The sequence below is a fragment of the Arvicanthis niloticus genome, chromosome 20 (genome assembly GCF_011762505.2).
Source record: "Arvicanthis niloticus isolate mArvNil1 chromosome 20, mArvNil1.pat.X, whole genome shotgun sequence".
NCBI classification, from domain to species: Eukaryota; Metazoa; Chordata; class Mammalia; order Rodentia; family Muridae; genus Arvicanthis; species Arvicanthis niloticus.
The window spans coordinates 5575446-5594560 of NC_047677.1; the positions used below are offsets into that span (position 1 = coordinate 5575446).

Here is a 19115-nt window from a genome sequence, read left to right on the forward strand (position 1 = left end):
CTGTATAGAAACTAGGGTTTGCTTTTAGAGTCAATATTAAGAGCTATCTCTAACAGCAGTAAGATGTTCTATACTGGTTATGGATGTCTATTCAGCGGTAAGATATCTCTGTTGGTCTCCTGAGCTTTCAGCAGCTATCATTACTAACAGGAGGCTTGCACACGACTGGGAACACTAATGAGAACTCACTGCTTACCATGCTAGGCAAGTGGGCAGCCTTATCCTCATATTCTGACTCAGTGCTCCCTAGTGTCAGGAAGACATGGCTGTGTGCTGTCCTGCCAGCTATCCATGGTTAGGGATGAACTACCCATGTAGTTTATGTCTTTCAAGTCAGGGTGATTATATTTTCAGGCTGATTGGCACAGAGCATATCTGTACCTGATGTTTCAGAAATTTTTCTGCCACATTGTATTTGCAGTGGAGCTCGGGTGATTGGGCAGTAGACAAAGAAGGCAGAACCAGGAGTGGAGAGGAGAAAAGAGGAAGGAGAGAGAAGGGGGAGGAGGAGAAGCAACATGGAGGAAGACATATGGGTCTCTAGCAGTCTCGGGTAGCTAGGCTACAACTTGTTGTCTGTGTATAATGATCAATGTCTGCCTTTGTATTGAAAGTGTTAATGGTTGTACCAGCTTGCAATCCCACCAACAATGGAGGAGTGTTCCTCTTTCTCTGCATCCTTGCCAGCATCTGCTATCATCTGAGTTTTTGATCTTAGCCATTCTGACTAGTATGAGGTGGAATCTCAGGGTTGTTTTGATTTGCTCTTCCCTGATAACTAAGGATGTTGAACATTTCTTTAGGTGCTTCTCAGCCATTCAAGTTTCCTCAGTTGAGAATTCTTTGTTTAGCCCCATGTTTAATAGGGTTATTTATTTGGTTGTCTGGAGTCAAATTTCTTGAGTTCTTTGTATGTATTAGATATTAGCCTTCTATTGGATGTAGGATTGGTAAAGATCTTTTCCCAATCTGTTGGTTGCCACTTTGTCCTATTGACAGTGTCCTTTGCCTTACAGAAGCTTTGTAATTTTATGAGGTCCCATTGAGCATAAGCCATTGGTGTTCTGTTGAGGAACTTGTCCCCTGTGCCTAGGTATTCGAGGGTCTTTCCCAACATTCCCTTCTATTAGTTTCAGTGTATCTGGTTTTATGTGAAGGTCTTTTATCCACTTGGCCTTGAGCTTTGTACAAGGAGATAAGCATGTATCAATTTGCATTCTTCTGCATGCTGACCTCCATTTGAACCAGCACCATTTAGTGAAAATACTGTCCTTTTTCCACTGGAAGGTTTTAGCTTCTTTGTCAAAGGTCAAGTGACCATAAGTGTGTGGGTTTATTTCTGGGTCTTCAATTCTATTCCATTGATCTTTTCTCCTGTCTCTGTACCAATACCATACAGTTTTTTTTTTAATCACTATTGCTCTGTAGTACAGCTTGAGGTCAGGGATGGTGATTTCTTCAGAAGTTCTTTTATTGTTGAGAATAGTTCTCGCTATACTGGGGTTTTTTTTGTTATTTCAAATGAATTTGCAAACCACTCTGGAAATCAGTCTGGTGGTTCCTGAGAAAATTGGACATAGCATGACCTGAGGACCCAGCTATACCACTCCTGGGCATATACCCAGAAGATGCTCCAACATATAACCAGGACATATGCTCCACTATGTTCATAGCAGCCCTATTTATAATATCCAGAAGCTGGAAAGAACCCAGATGTCTTTCAACAGAGGAATGGATACAGAAAATGTGGTATATTTACACAACGGAGTATTACTCAGCTATTAAAAGCAATGAATTTGAGAAATTCTTAGGCAAATGGATGGAACTAGAAAGTATTATCCTGAGTGAGTGTAACAATCACAAAAGAACACATATTGTATGCACTCACTGATAATTAGCTATTAGCCCAAAAGCTCGCAATACCCAAGACATAACTCACAGACTACATGAAGCTCATGAAGAAGGAAGACCAAAGTGTGAATGCTTTGGCCCTTCTTAGAAAGAATAACAAAATACTCATGGGAGCAAATATGGAGACAAAGTATGGGACAGAAACTGAAGGAGGGGTCGTCTGGAGACTGTTCTACCTGGGTATCCATCCCTTGTACAGTCACCAAAGGTAGAGGCTGATGTGGATACCAGAAAGTACATGCTGACAGGAGCCTGATATAGCTGTCTCCTTAGAGGTCTGCCAGAGCCTGACATATACAGAGGTGAAAGCTCACAGCTAACCATGGAACTGATCATGGGATTCCCAATGGAAGAGTTAGAGAGAAGACTGAAGGAGCTGAAAGAGTTTGCAGCCCTATGAGGAAAGCAACAATACCAGCCAACCAGAGCTCCCAGGGTCTAAACCCCCAGTCTGGGAGCACATAGGGAGGGACCGATGGCTCCAGCTGTATATGTAGGGGAGGAGGGCCTTGTTGGGCATAGGTGGGAGGGAGATCCTTGGTACCATGAAGGCTGGATACCCCAGAGTGGGGGAATTGGAGGGTGGGGAAGTGGGAGTCGGAAGGTGAGGTGAGTGGGGGCACATCCTCATTGAAGCAGGAGGAGGTGAGATGGGATGGGGGTTCCTGGGTGGGGATGGGGAAATGGGGAAAGGGGATCACATCTGAAATGTAAATAAAATATCCAAGAAAAAATATCAAAAAAGGAAAGTGTTAATGGACCATATAACGAACCACACAGTCACCTATTTTCACTCTTACATACAGTATCTAAAGGTGATGCGTTTTAACTTGTACTGTCAGTTTGAGATAATGTGTATAGGAAGACTGCTTTTCACTGTATAAAGTAGTATGTGTCTTTCCTATTGTGAAATTAATTTTCAGTTTGCTGGGTTGGCCTAGCTCTATTGCTTATATTCAATGAACAAGCTCCTTTTCATTCCCCCACCCCCCGTGGACTTTCTTTGCTTACACCAGCCCTTAGTCCATCCAGATAAATGATGCTAATTTTGTAGCCTATTCCATGAGACCTGCTCCCCCTGATCATTTGAAGGCCTTATTTATCAATATGCTGTCATGTTTGATGGAGACTTGGCTAGCTGTCTGAAGAGTGACACTCAATATCTTGTTCTCTCAGATCACAATTCAGGACACCTGGATGTGGCAGAGCTTTTCTGCTGTGGTAGATTTTTTTTTTTTAATGAAGTTTTAATACAATAGAGAATGAAGGGTTAAAGCCTTCATAGATGGCCCCCAGTGAGCCCTCTAGTTGCAGAAATGAGAGCGGGGACTATCAATGAAAAAAAATGAATAATAAAAAGTATGATTGGTATGCACAATTAAGAATGTATGACATAAATGTAAAATGGCATTTGAAAGGAAAGAATTTGGTTGACTTCTACCTCAGTCCCGAACCTGAAGGCCTTTGTAAATGATTTTTTTTAAGTTCTGTAGAAGCAGAAACTTAAGTGTATCTGTTATTTTCTTTTCAGTTCCAAGAATGAGAGTTTTATAAGATTAAAAAAAAAGTTAAGAAGAGAAGAATGACAGGTGACATTTTGTAATAGAATCACTTGTGTTTGTGCTTTGTATTTGTGGTTTTGAAGAAAGATTATAATAAAATAAGATGTACAATGGCTTCTACAATGGCTTCCATGTGCCAGATGTTTTGCTGGGCACTAAACTATTAATTGGATTTTTACATATTAGTTGGGCTATTACATCACATTCATTTTCTTGTGGGACTTAGAAAAAAATCTAATCAATGACAGCTGTCTTGGGAATTTTAGAGTTAGTTTGCTTGTTTTCCTTTTTACTAATTGTTATCAAATTCAAATGATTTCTCATTTTTCTCTTGCAGGAGCTCCTGAGTATTTAGGAAACCAAGTTTTTCTTTAAGAAGACGATAACTCATTACAGAAGCAGATGTAACATGACACACATGTTGATTGTCTACTGGACTTGGTCCACAATCTTTTGAGACTGCTTGACCTCTGGACCCAGGACTGACCTGGGATTCAACTTCATTTCATCTTTGATCAAAGAACTTGGCTTGCTAAATAAAATGAAATAGTATTTCAGAGAAAGGTTTACAAGAAAAAGTATCTTTTTGAAACAAATTATTTATGTTAACTACCTGCTGTTAGTTTGTACTTTGTAAAGTATTTTACAAAGCACTTGTTGTGAGGTTGGCCATATTTGCTGGAAAATCAACTTAAAAATATTGGGAAGTTCCTATCCCCTTCAGGGCCATCAATCCTTGTGACAAGCTCCATCCACTGTTTGGCTGTGGGTCTCTGCATCTATCTGAGTCAGCTGCTGGGTGGAGCCTCTCTGATAGTGGACACGCTAGACTCCTGTCTGCAAGCATAACAGAGTATTATTAATAGTGTCAGGGATTGGTGCTTGCCCATGGTATGAGTCTTCAATTATTGCTTGGCCATTCCCACAGTCTCTGCTCCATTCTCCTTCCCTGCAATTCTAAGACCAACAGAGTCAGCTGACCTGGATCCTTGGGGGCTCTCAGAGACTGAACCACCAACCAAAGATCATAACACAGGCTGAACCTATCTCCCCACTCCAGCACATATGTTGCAGATATGCAGCTTGGTCTACATGTGGGTTCCAAACAACTGGAGCAGGAGTTATCCCTTTGTCTGTGGAATACGTTTTCCTACCTGGGCTGCCTTGGCTGGCCTCAGTGGGAAAGGATGTACCTAGCCCCACAGAGACTTCATGTGCCAGGGAGAGGGATACCCAGAGGGGTGGCTTTCACCCCCTCAGAGGAGAAGGGGAGGGACTGTGGAAAGGAGACCTGGAAGGGGCAGTGATCTGGATGTAAACGATTGAATGAATGAATGAATGGATGGATGGATGGATGGATGAATCAATGTTAATATATAGATCAGACACACAGTCATCCTGATTTATTTATTGAGTGACTGATTGTGAACATAGCTGACAAGGTTGTACAAAGTAATGTACTTTACTGTCTACTCTGGATGCTTCATGGGTAGAAGGTTGAAAGCAGAGGTAAGTGTTAGGTTCTCTCTAAGTTATGAGCAGGAATCTGGATACTCTAGACTTCCAGATGTCCTAGTTTGGAAGCATGCTCACGGTTAGGTCTGCTGTTATAGCTAGAGCAGTGTATCCAGAATTTTCTTCTTCATAAGAAACCATTTCTCAGGGGTAGCTTTCTACTATCATACAGAAGTTGTCCTTGTGGACGTGAGAGTTGTATCCTCACAGTCTTATTTAGTATTTATTAAATTAAATGACCAATGCGTGTAATTTGACTTTTTGAAACTATGGTTCAGAGTTTCTAATTTGGAACTGTTTTCCCTCTTGTTTTTATTTGGGCTCATGCTCACTTCTCTGCTGTTTTTGCTATTTCTAGCATCTCGAGGGAACTGGCATCATGGCTGTCACAGTGCAGACAAACACAAGACAGAGCCGGCAGTGTGGTGCTTTCGTAAAGCATTTATTTTTATTTGAAAACATTGTACAGGTGTTACATTGCCACAGCCAGTCCATGGGGGAACATGCAAATAGAAAAGGTAGATCGCTTGTTCAGCTTCCCAGTGTAAAGTTCTTTTTCTCTTTTCTTTTCTTTCTTTCTTTCTTTCTTTTTTTTTTTTTTAAAAACATTTTGGTTCATATTTTCCATTGTGTTGTCAGGATTAGTGTGCTTCATTATGTGGTATGAAGATAGACTCCTACCCATGGGGTAAAATCTGCACTGATAGCTAGCTGGGGACTACTAAATGGTTACAAATCAAAAATAAATGCCAAACAAACAACACTACAAGCTTGTCAGAAGGTTAATAGCACAAGTTAGCAATACCTAAACTAAACATTGAAATATTTTCATGGGACACAGTGGTGTGAAGTTGTCCACGTCTTGGTCTACCTGGATATGTGTTCGAAGGCGTGAGGAGGTCTGACCAAGGCAAGTTCTGTCCCCAGTGCAAGTCTCCACTGAGAAAGTGAAAACCACCACTCATCTCTGGCAGGGTTTAAGAGAGATATGGTTTGCGTCTCATCAACTTCATACAGAGGACTGTTCTCGTTGACTGAGGTGAGAAGAGTGGTAGATTAAAATGCCAAAATTCTTGTGGTATCTACTGAGGTTACAGAATCTCAGAAACTAAAACAGCTACAGTTAATATCACCCTATTCCCACTTCCCGCCCCGCTCTCAAACCACCAATGCTTTCAGATTGAAAACATTGTTCTTTGCAACTTTTTGTCTTTTTCCCTTAAGGGTCAATCCTAAACTCCTTGTCTTGGATGAGCCAACATTACCAGCTTTATGAATGGAGATAAACCAACACAGGTGCACTACTGTCTGCTCACAAAGACATTCGATAACGAAAAGTGTACAGTGAGTTCATCCTGATATTCACACTTGGTTTCCATACAATGGAGTCAATTAAAACACCCTATAAAATGGTCCAGACGGCTACCTTCAGCCATCAATTAATTGCAAAACCTTTCAAAATGTCACTTTAAAACTATTCCCAGCCTACTGAATGGACTTGGAAATAATTTCAGCCACTTTTTTTTCTCATTGGAGATTACCGTGTCTACAAATTAGTGTCATAAAAATGAATCAAAAAAGACAAAGACATTTGGCTTAAAATAAATACTAAAAATGCAATAAATCAAGTAAATTATGCAAACCAAAGGAATGTAAACATAAAAATAAAACCACAGTCATTAAAGGTCTTCAGATCTGAATGGACAAAATATTCAGAGAAAGGTATTTAATTGGCTTCAAAGGTAGCAGAGAACAGATGTTGGCAAGGTTATTATGATGTGATGTGTGGCTTTAGCACAAACCTTTCTTGCCCCCGCCCACCTCACCCTGATAAAGAAAACCTATTTTGAAAGGGGTTGAACTGATGTGAAATCTGCACACCAGGAAACAGTTTTATTTTCTATTTCCTACATCAGGACTAAACAATACTTTAGAGGGAAAAGTTCTATTTTTCAATGGGAAAAAATTAAAACTGAGTTACAGTGTTCAAGCACATTACTTATTTTGTACATGTGTTTTTCTCATGAGACTTATCAAAACAGATCTCGTGACTCCTCACAGAAGAAGGCGGGCAAAGACGCTAGAGGCCTGCTGGTAGACAGCCCGAGACCTTCTGCCTGCTATGTTCAGGACTTGCTGAGGTCTTACATTGCAATCTGGTCTTTATGAGACACCCCGCCCCCTACAAGTGTTTTGTTTTGCTTGCTTGCTTAAAATATGTTGACTTGAATTGCCTCAAATTACATAAACATTTATACAAACGCTGTAACTCCATCAAGGATCCATTTGAATGATATTGAAGTCAGCTAAGCTACAGAGAACTTCCACGCTGACACATGAAGTTTTTTCTACATCATAAAAGTCTGTGGTGTTTCTTAATTTTATGTGGTTGGATCAGTGTGTGTGTGTGTGTGTGTGTGTGTGTGTGTGTGAGAGAGAGAGAGAGAGAGAGAGAGAGAGAGAGAGAGAGAGAGAGAGAGGAAGACAGAGACACAGAGAGAGACAGACAGAGAGAGAACATTGTTGAAGACAATGGAACTGAATAAACTAGTGATGTATCTAGCTTTATTGGGATGCTGTAGCATTCTTTGTGAGTAGTTGCTTTTCCTTATATTCTGTTAGGTGGTGGGTATTGAGTGTTATCTAATTGCCAGATTTTTCAATGGTGACATCTTTATTACTAAGTGACCAGAGCATGAGCTACTAACAGAGATTTCTCCACACTAGAGTTCTCCACTCTTAGAGGTGGCATGACAGTGAGGCTCCACAATAAAGATAATTTCCATGTTGGCATACTTCCAGAAACGTACTATGTAACTAAGAGGGTGGAGGCCATGGCTTTTCCAGTGTCTTGATTAATTTCCATGACACCATTAAGAAAAAATGAAAATAAAAACTAATTTTAGAGGAGAGCAATATAGGGAAAGGCAGAAAAAGAAATTAAAAACATATAACCCTAAACATAACCCGTATTTCTAGGGTTTCTTTAAGCCACAAAAATTGGGCAGTCCCTATCATGTAGTCACAGGGCTTGATTAGATGAATCTCCTGGGCCATCAGAGAGTCAGTGGCCTGGAATAAGCAAAAATGAAATATAAAATGGCTAAACTTTGTTTTATATCTATTCCTAGAATAGAGAATTATATGGTCAGTTTCCCCTCCCCACAAGGGTCACAGCACAAAATCCTCATCGAACAGGCAATCCAACAGGTGACAGAGGAAACCATTAGCCACAAGGTCACCAGGATGGGCAAGCTTCTGTGGCATGCATCACTCATATAGTCTGTGCAAAACAAACAAACAAACAAACAAACAAACAAACAAAAAGCAGGATTCTTAAAAAGTGACTTGCCATAGAAAAGTGGGATTTATGTTGTGTAGGTGAGGGTCTGGCAATAATTCCCATCAGGAATAAAAAACCTTCTGAAAGTCGGTGTAATAACAGTAACAATTAATCATAAAGATCATAGTAACAATGATACTTGTTTTTGATTCAAAAATTTTCACAGTAATCAATGGACGGGTGCGGGCTGGGTCAGGGTACATACTATCAAAGCCTCTCTCTGAGTCAGGTGGATTGAAGCCTGCGTCTCCAGTGGTCTCCAGCTTCTTCCTTTGAGGAAAGGAGGATAAGCTACCTTGCGGTCCACCTGTGAAACTGCACCTACTAAATACCTTTCTCTATGTACAATACAGAGATGATGGGCAAACACATGGCCTCTGAGTTGTCCTCAGTGGGCAGGGCAGGTCTCTCCCTATGCCACACGTACATGGGGCTCTTCTTCTGTCTCCTGGCCCAGGCTGGTGTAGGTGACTGAAGGCTCTACCTGAGCGGTGCTGGGTAAGTCCACGACAGGTCCTGAAGGATTACGAAACTGCTTGTACACTCGTGGATCCTGGGCTATGTATGTAGAGGTGGAGGAATACAGCACCAGCCCGATGAGGATGGTGAAGAAAGACAGGAGGTAAAGACCTGAAAACTGAAACACAAAAGCAAGGTGATTTAGCACCAAAGTGTAGCCACTGACAGGTTAATGATGTCCTGAGAAGCTGGCTGGCACAGGAACATGTAACTTGATGAGCTAGCTGATACTCTTAATGGAAAGTGAATGTTCTCCTAAACTGGCTTTGTCTTATTGATTCCCTTTGTCTTTTTTTCCCTCTAGGCCTTGTGGCTAATGAGAGGAACATTTAGCTAATTGTCCCTAAAATGCCCATCTGAATACCTGTATTGCTTGGGAAGGCTAGTTAAGCACAAATTAGAATACATCAAATTCAAAGCAAAAAAAAAAAAAATATCACCAACATCATTCGGTGAAGAGTTGGTTGTCTGTGGCCTCATTAAACCTCAAAGAAATATAGACATTTCATTGAAGGGCATAATGAAGCTACCAGCAAAGAAGCCTCGCTGACAGCAGTGGCGGGGCACTTGTTTCAGTAATCCAAAGCAGACATGATTTGTCTTTCCAGTAAGAACTGTTATTGACCTCAGTAACTACCACCGAAAGATAAGATTATCCTTGAACAGGGAGAGTCAGTAAAACACAACATTCCTCTCCTAGTCATCAAAAAGCAAACCAATCAGGATTACACGTACTGTGTTACTGTTCTTTCTAAGTCATTTGATGGTCAGTTCAGAGGGTTTTCATTGTTTTGCTGTTGTTGTTTGTTTTGTTGCTTTGCTGTGTGTGTGTGTGTGTGTTGGAAGAGTAGTTTGTATAAGTTTATAAGATCAAGAATGCTTTTGAAAAGTTATGACCCTGAACTTTCTTCCAGAGATATGTTGGGTAGTTTATCAGGGGAGAATAAGGTTAAAAAAAAATAATTATTGCCAATTTTCTTGGTTTTTTTTTTTCATTTTCTCATTCCTTTATTCTTGACTCATTTACTCACTCACCCCTTCATGATTTGTTACAATGCCCTCCGTGCCTAAAACATGCAACTACATACCAAGGAAATAGAACTGTAAAAGTAAGCCTAGCTCTTACCATCAAGGACTTAATAGGCCATAGAGAAACAGAAGTACATATAGACCAAAACAATACAATACAATTAGGGCACACCAATCCTTATTTCAGTCAATTGCTATCAGCCCAGTTATAGAGAGAATCTCCTGTTCACTGTGTGGAAGCTTCACTTGTCAATAAAAATTCTTATAGCCAATGAGGAAATAGGGGATGGGAGTTCTGGCAGTAAAAGAGAGGATTCTGAGATAGAGATGGATGTAGGAAAGGAGATTGTATTCCAACGATGATGGAGATGGTCACGTGACACTGAGGACCAGCTACATAGTATGAGTTAGAATAGAATAAATGGGTAATTAAGCTATGAACTAGTTGGGGAACAAGTCAAGGAATTAGCTAGGCATTTACTCATATATAAGAAGTCTCCGAGCTATTAGTTTGGGAACAAAGAGGATGAGTGGAAAAGCACAATTACAGATGGGTTTAATTACGTCCAATATTGGTCACTGTGGTAGTTTGAGTGAGAATGCCCCCTATAGGCTCATATATTTGAATACCTGGTCCCCAATTTGTGAAGGATTAGGAGGTGTGGCCTTCTTGGAGGAAGTGTGTCACTGGGACCACGCTTTGAGGTTTCAAAAAACTCAGTTAGCTCTGTCTACTTCTAAGTTGTCTCAAGATGTGTGAGTTCCCAGCAACTGCTCCTGCGCCATGTCTTCCTGCCTGCTGCCCTCCTGTCCACCATGATGATCATGGACTCACTCTCTAAAACCGTGAGTCCCAAATAAATGCTTTCTTCTATATGTTGCCTTGGCCATGGTATCTTATTACAGTAATAAAACAGTAACCAAAACAACCACATCCTCCATTTCTGATAGAAAAGATCTATGTTATATTCATTGTGTATGATTTAGCTCATATTTTAGAACAGCTGTTCTCAACCTGCGGCTTGTGACCCCTTCGCTACTTGAATACCCGTTCACAGGGGTCACGTGCCACATATCCTACATATTAGATATTTACATTATGATTCATAACAGTAGCAAAATTACATTTATGAGGTAGCAACCAAAAAAAAATAGTTTTATGGTTGGGGTTTACCATGACATGAGGAACTGTTTTAAATGGTCACAGCATTAAGAAGGTTGAGAACACTTTTCTAGAAGTACCAGGTGGTAAATAGACAAAGATGCACTGAAGCTGGAAGAACAGAAGACAAATAAGTGATCCAGAGAGCTTGAAGACAAGTTTCATGGTGATCGTAAATGGGCTAAGGGGATGCTGGTTCAACCATGGGAAAGGCAATTTTGGAAATGACACAGAAAAAAAAATAACCCTTGTGGCTAAATGTCTTGCTACACTGTACTTTCTTTCCAGCTTTTTCTGTCCTCAGGACCAAAGAAGCTAAGACTAAAGGCTGTTTTCTGATTTTCTTCCTACAGTGCTCTGTTCCCCCAATCGCTTTACTTTTCACATTCTGGCCAGATGGCAACACTTCTGAATGTGGATTTATATACTAAACTCAACTTGGAGCAGATCCACTTAATTAACTTGAAATAATTAATTAGGTGTTTCTTAATGAAAACAAATGCGCCTTCTTCTTTGAGTGACAATTTTTAAATATCGGGGAAAGAAAGCAAGCATCCCAGCGCTGGTTTTCATGATCCCTGGAAGTCTGTTCATCTCCAGACTCACCTCCTGAAATCCACATCCTTCAGTTGGCCCTTTGCACACTAGATGGCTTTGCTCCTAACATCAGCATCATTTTGAATATTTTATGAATGATTCTTGCTACTCTGCTTGCATGTTTTTGTTTCAAGCAAACACCATTCTGTGGACTTAGGTATTTACTGCTCTTGATGGACCTGAAAATAGGGAGGCCAACAATGGCACTTTGTGGTTACCACTCTCTTCTAACCCTCAAACTCAATTCAAGTCTTAGCTCTAACCCTTCCTAGCTGGGATTCTTGTCAAATTTCTTGTACTTCTCAGGTCCAAGTTTCCACATCAATCAATGGCCGTATTGTGCATGGTCAGTTTAAAGATCAAATTAGATAAAAACACATAAAGCACTTGGAGTAGCCACCTTGCCACAGACATGCAATTCATATTACTTTCATTGAAACTGTTGTAGCTGTACCATTTATAAGGGTGTAAAACTATAAGATTTTGTCATGCATTTACAACTGGCTGTTTTCTTGGGCATTGCTTCAGGATGACAGCACATAGTGTATTTCCAATTCATTTCTACTTAATTCATATAGAACTCATTCTAATGTTTTCTCACAAGATGGATAGCATGTAACACCATATAACAGGATCATCTTGGAAGTCACCCAAGAGGTTTTATAAATACATAGTAGAGAGAGTTTTCATTCCTCCCAAAAAGGAATAGACTGGCAAACATTGTTATTAATCAGAGTAAATACTGGATATCACAAATGGTGACAGAAACATTTGACTTGTTTTCCAAAAGGCAAGATGTTTCATTTTCTCCTGTCTTTTTAGCCTTATTAAAAAATAATAATGAGAATTCTGATGAGGTACTTAATGGGATAATCCAAAGTTCTGGATGTCACATTTACAGAGCATTTGTTTCAAAAGCCAATCAGGCAAACAAAACTTCTGTGTGGTCTGTGTACCTAACTTACTAATTGCAGAACTGTACTTACTTTCTGCTCTATAAGCAGAATAAGACTGTCCCTGGGACTGAGTGAGGTCAGAGCTTAATGCACTTCAGACAAAGTGCATTTCTGGGAGAAGCCTGTCTCCACTGAGAAACAGGGCTGCCTAAGTGTACTTAGTGGTCATCGCATTAGCCAATGGAGGCCACTAGCAGCCTGAGTGTTGTGTGGTAGGACAGAAAGCCAGCATTTCATCTGCCATGTAATTTGAAGAAGCAAAGGAAGGATGTGTTCTGTGTTAGCAGTAGTGATCCTTGGATGATGCTTTTTGACATCTTGATGGGTCTTTGGGGAAATGTCTGGGAAACATTGTGTGGTGAAAATACCTGAGTATTGCACAATGAAAGGCCTTATGATGGAGTAGCCAGCAAGACTGGTTATAAAACTCTACATCTAGGTATTAAATTCAAAGTTTAGAATACTGACATGATTGCTCCTTACATAATGTGGCATTCATCACACCATTAAGAACAGACCAAATCTTCACTTGATTTTGACATTAGACACATAAGTTGAATTTTAACAAACCCACAAGTTCATTAGACATTGACCTACCCAAGTAGAAAGATAGCAAAATTCCAGAGAACGTTTAGAAATATGTAAGGATTTCTGGAGTAAGACAGTGAATTATCAATTTCCACCATGAAATTTTGTGAATGAGAACAGTTGGTATAGTAAGAGAAAGGTGGTATTCTAAGAAAAGCAGAGTGGGGAGGAATGGAAAGAAGAAAGAAAGAAGAGAGAGAGAATTAGAATAAGAACTGGGAAGAAGAGGCTGACAAGAAAGTTGGAAAGCCAGCTCAAAGAGAAAGGTGATATTGTGGGAAACAGTCCACGGCTTCCTAAGGGAAGGAGGAGGTGAAGCCACAGCCACAGATAAGCCTAGTGATTATAGGAAGCCCAGAGGGTAAGAAATTCACCATCATGAACACTGGAATAAAGACATTTCTCTTGAGGTTTGGTCTTTTCTATGTACCAAAATGTTAAATGTGGCTCCAAGACCTGGTTGCCTTAGAGACTAGACCCAAGTGATGCTATGTAACCTTGCCCCAGTGTTATTTCTGATTGGTGAATAAAGATGCCAACAGCCAGTAGATGAGCAGAAGAAAGATAAGCAGGGTTTAGGGTTCCCAGGTCTGGGGAGAATAAGGTGAATGGAGGAAGAAGCTACCATGTGGTAAAAATCTTAAAACAATGGCCATGTGGATTGGCTAATTTGAGTTAAAAGCAGCCCAGATGAAACATGGCAAATTATATAATAGTATTATTGGCTAGGAAATAGACCTAATAGCATAAAAGATAGATATACGCCCAGCTCTTGTAGTGATTAAGGCCCATTATAAATATAAATATAAGGTTGTGCGTGTCTTTTATCCAGGACCTAAACGGTTAAAAGTGGGATAGAAACCCTGGGTTGAAATTAAAAATTTCTATAACACATTTCAGTTGCTAAATAAAACAAAATGTCAATGGTAAACATGAGTGTTAGTTGAATGTGATGCCATTTCTGTGGAGACCAGCTAAATGGGAGTCCTTACTCTGTGGAGCTCTTATTTTACAGTTATTGAAGGTGGACACTTTGTGGAAAATGTTCACTTTAAAGGGAAATAACCAACTCATTGTGTGTTCTAGAGCTGGTGGGAGAAGACGGCTCAGCAATGCAAGTCCAGCCTGCTGTCATGTGCTTCTTAGTGGGCTTGGGAAACCACATGTTTAGCCTCAAAGAGCAGTTTTTGGATACAGAGCACAAGAGTCTGGTGGCCTGTTCCGGGAATGTTGGAAGCTCTGTTTTGATGTGATCTGATGAGAGGCTCTGCCTGGACCTAATCTGCTACCACTGGTCTGTGCCAATTGATATTTGAGCCAAGGAAACCAGTCAGACCAGACTCAAGAGAAATACAAACACAAACATATTGGTGTGGGACCGTTTAATTGTGCTAATGCATTAAACTGAAAAAATGTTATTATTAGGCCTATTAAAATATGAAAGTTTGACTTCTGGGTTTACTAAGTGGGAATAGATGACCTGGTGATAGAAAAACTTTTTTCAAACACTTTCCAACTCCCCAAGTTGTATCCCGTTGTGTCTCACCTTATCTTCCCTCTTTCCTTTGTCTTACTTTTTGTTAGAAAAACAAAAGATCTAACTCTTGCTAGTTAGATATTATAATACTCCTTTCTTTTATGAATACCTTGAAAGACACCAAACATGATACTGCTCACTATCTACTGATGGTCACCAAAATCATGTGTTTCTAGATACTACAAATACTTCCTCCTAATGCCCTTCAAATACCATCACTGGGTAATTCAAACCCAAAGTCCATGCTAATATAATCAGGCAGAAAGGAAAGGACCTTAGTTAGAATGCCAAATGGGTTGTCTATCCAAACTGAAAAACCAAGGTGTCATTAAGATTTGCTATTCAGAAAAAATGATTCATTCTCTAGGAATCAAAGCTGTCGGAAAGCAATGAAGTGGCCTTGAGGTTCTTAGATTCTTTGGATGTGTAGCATTGTCATCTGTGGCAAGTCTTCGTCTTCATTGTAGTTCCTGTTTGGTTTATGAGGCCATTGGTTTGGTTTGTAAGACCAATTCATTTGGTATTATAGTTTGTACAGCCAATTCCAATAAAGTTCCTTTACAAGCAAATGTCCTCCCCTGTGGGTAATTTCACACATGAGTGCAGCAACAGAGAACTAAAAACGGATTTCTGCCATTATCTTTTATATGACAAACAGACATTCCCACTTGACTCGATGAATTGATAGAAAGCTTCATTCATGCAGATTCCCATTTCCTAGAGTCCAGTAAAAAAGACTATAGTAGTCAAGAGGCTTTCTCCATGAAAATATTTAATTATGAGCTCAGTTTAAACCAAGGCTGCTCAATGGCTCACTTACGTAACTTTTCCATGAACCCTTGTTACTATCACATCCCACAGTCAAGATGGGATTACATTTGTGTAGGGATGCACTTAGCAGTCCCCTCACATCACTGGAGTTCTTGTATCACAACACATCTTTTTCCCTCATAACAGCAATAGATGCACGCAGAGATGGAGTAATTTAGAAGAAGACCATGTGTGAAAAAATTTGAAGTCTATTTTGTTTGTAAATACGTGTGGCAGGTCACGCATCCCAAAGATCACCTGTTCCACTTCAGTGGGATCAAAGGATAGACACAGAAGTGTCGCTGCTCATTACTTGACCTGCTGATCCGCTGGCAGAAGTTTTAGTTCCAGGAGAAGCAAGCTCTTCTCAGGAAATAGAACAGTGATCACATTGAACTGGAAATTGATATTGTCACATGGCCACTTTGTACTCCTGCTTTTGAATCAACAGGAAAGGAAGGGAGCTCCTGGCTCAGAGATTAATCCCGACTGCTGTGACACCTAAACACAGGTGGAAAGTTTCTGGGATATAGGTCACCTTGGATGGCACTTTAATCCTGTGATGAAAGACTCCAACAATCCTATCTATACAGGACTCCAGTGACTCAAACCCTCTGGAATGATAGTTTGTATCATCTGAAGGGTAAAGATGATGACCCACTGATAAACAATACAGCCACAGAAGCTAGATGGGAACAGATTGTCACCCAGAGCCCTAGGAGAGTATGAGGCTCCCTTGAACCTAATCTTTGGTCAGTAATATTCTGTTTAGACTCCTGGCATCTAAACTGTGAGAGAATTATGTTTCTGTTGTTTATAAGCCACCATATTTGAGGTAGTCTATGTCAGTGGCTGTATGCAATGAAGAGTGTTGGTAATTAGTCATTCACTCAACTATTAAGCATTAACTATGAGCTAAGATCCTGGACACTCTCTGCCAACTCATCTGTTCAATAAACACAACTGAGTTCCTACTGTCCCGTTGCTTGGATAATGATGATAAGCAGAGTGAGTAGAACTCAAGTTTCCAAAGACTGAAAGTAAGTTCTAGGGATAGATTTGTAGTATAGGAAAGCATTAAGAAGGACCAGAGGTGTATCCTCAATAGAATCTAGAGGAAGAACACCCAGAAAGAGGGACATTGAGAACAGAGTTCCCAAGGAGCACAGGGTCTCCATAGCTAAAGGACATCCCGTGTTGGTCATGTCTAGTACTTGATGGTGACTCAGTTACACTTCCCCGTTCTCATTTTTAATGACCCATAAGGAAATTTTTATTATATCCTCTTTTCTAAGAGAAAGACTATAAAGAATGGGATAATTTGGGGTGGATGTTGGAGCCATAGGCAGGGGCAATGTTTAGAAGCCAAGGATTTATGTTTTTCTCAAAATGCAATGAGAAAGAAAAATCCCTATCACTGAAAAGGATCACTCTGCTTGCTGTTGGAAGATGAACTATAGGAGGATGAGGAGAAAAAGGATGAGGAGGAAGAAGATCAAGACATAAGTATGTGGTCTAGATGAGTCGTGTGGTTGGGACTCGTGGTGGTGGGAAAAGAGAATCCATTTTAAAGGAAGGCAGATGAAAAGTGGAAGATAAAAAGGAGAGAGGTTAATACTGAATCTTAATTACCAAAAGTGGCTGTTTCTAGGAAGTATGATTCTCTGTCTGTGAGCATGTGTGTATGTGTGCATGTGTGTGCATGTGTGTGTGTATCTGTGTGCTCATGCATGCATGTGTATGCATGCACAAGGATGTGTACATGGGAATCAGAGGAAAACTTTAGGTGTCATTATTTAGGAGCTATCCTCATTTCTTTTTTGACACAGCAGGGTCTTTTACTAGTCTAGAACTCACCAAATAGGCTAGGCTGGCTGGCCAGTGAGCCTCAGGTATCTCGGCCCATCTCTGCTTGCTAGTGCTGACATTGAACTCCGGTCTTTATACTTGCAAGGAAAGAATTTTACTGATTAAACCTCTGGAGGCCAAGTATGATCCTTTGGTGCCTTTTTCACAGTGTATTTATTCTCCAATATAAGATGTTATTTGTTTTAATCATCCAGGATTTACGTTTATCTTTCATATTGTTAGTACAAGCTGTGTGTCCTTCAGGGTATAATTCCTACCTATATTTATTCCATAAAGCTTTTGCATTATGTAATTTATAGCCTTCCTATAGCCTGAAAATGACAGTCAAAGGAGAACAACAAAGCTTGTTAAATTAGCCATGCAGATCTTAGTAAACAAAACTACAGTCACCTGCTTCTGAACTATTTCTTGTATACTGCCTCAAGTCCATTAGAGAACATAAGTGCCCTGATGCTGCAGAAATGCCACATACTGGAAGGTTTAGCAGTGACAGATGACATAGTGCCTGGAGACCCTGACCCTTGGCTAAAATCTGTTCTCCCTCATTTACTTGGCATCTTCCTGCTTAGTGGAGTATATTACAGTCGTGTTCCTTCATTCTTTGTGCTCCAGCTTGTAGGCACAATACACACCGCTACTGAACAATGAGAGGACTCAGCTTTCATTTAATATCTGTATGAATTATTGATGAATATGGAAGCCATTCTTCCTCAACTTAAAAAAATGAGCTAGCACTAAGAGATATTAGGATAATGGCTGGAGGAGAAGAGCTCCTGACAAACTAACACATAGCTTTCTCCTCTAGCTGCTCTGGGATTCTATCTTCCCTTGCTTTCCTGTGTCTGATAGTAGCAGGAAGGACAGGAGAATAAAATAAATGGAAAAGTAATTTATGAGAAAAAATTTTTGGCATGAAGCTGTCAAAAACCAAAGATACTCATGTATAGGCTCTGGGTATTAGCCCTCGGTGCAGAAGCTTGTATTATGTCAATAAAATCTTACAGGGCCATAATTATTGGATTGCATAGCACTGTAAAATCTTTAAAATCTCTGGAGTATTGTAATAATGTGAGACATTGAATAACACTGACAGAATTGTTGCCTTTTAAATTGACTTTTGGAACTACTATAACAATAGAATTACTTAATTCCTTAAGACCAAAATTCAAGTGGAATTATATGTTTTACTACTAGTAGTACTAGATATTTTTCTCTTAGAATCTATAGGTATCTTCTAAATTTGACATTTATGAACAATATATATATATATGTATATATGTATATATATAGTGTGTGTGTATATATACATGTGTATATTTATATACATATATACATATATATACATACATATGTATATATATGTATATATGTATATATGTATATATGTATATATACATGTATATGCATATATGTATATATATGTATACATGTATTTATACATATATACATATGTATATATACATATACAAATATGTATGTATATGTATATACATATATGTACATGTATATGTATATATGCATATACATGTATACATATATGTATATGTATATGTATATATGTATATGTATATGTATATGTATATGTATATACATATATATGCATTTTTATATATGTATACATATATATACACATATATATGTATACATATACATATACACATATATGTATACATATATGTATATACATATACACATATATGTATATATATACACATAT

The 19115-nt window shown here is 39.4% G+C and overlaps 1 protein-coding gene across 1 annotated transcript in view; it reads right to left on the reverse strand.

Annotated features, from left to right (window-relative positions):
• Window positions 1-6850: 6850 nt before the first annotated feature.
• Slc35f1 (solute carrier family 35 member F1) overlaps window positions 6851-19115 on the reverse strand; it is a 414651-nt gene continuing 402386 nt past the window's right edge. Inside the window, exon 8 of the mRNA XM_034523723.2 lies at window positions 6851-8968. Coding sequence (XP_034379614.1) covers window positions 8744-8968 — 225 coding nt within the window. The 3' untranslated portion in view covers window positions 6851-8743. The remainder of the gene's footprint in view (window positions 8969-19115) is intronic.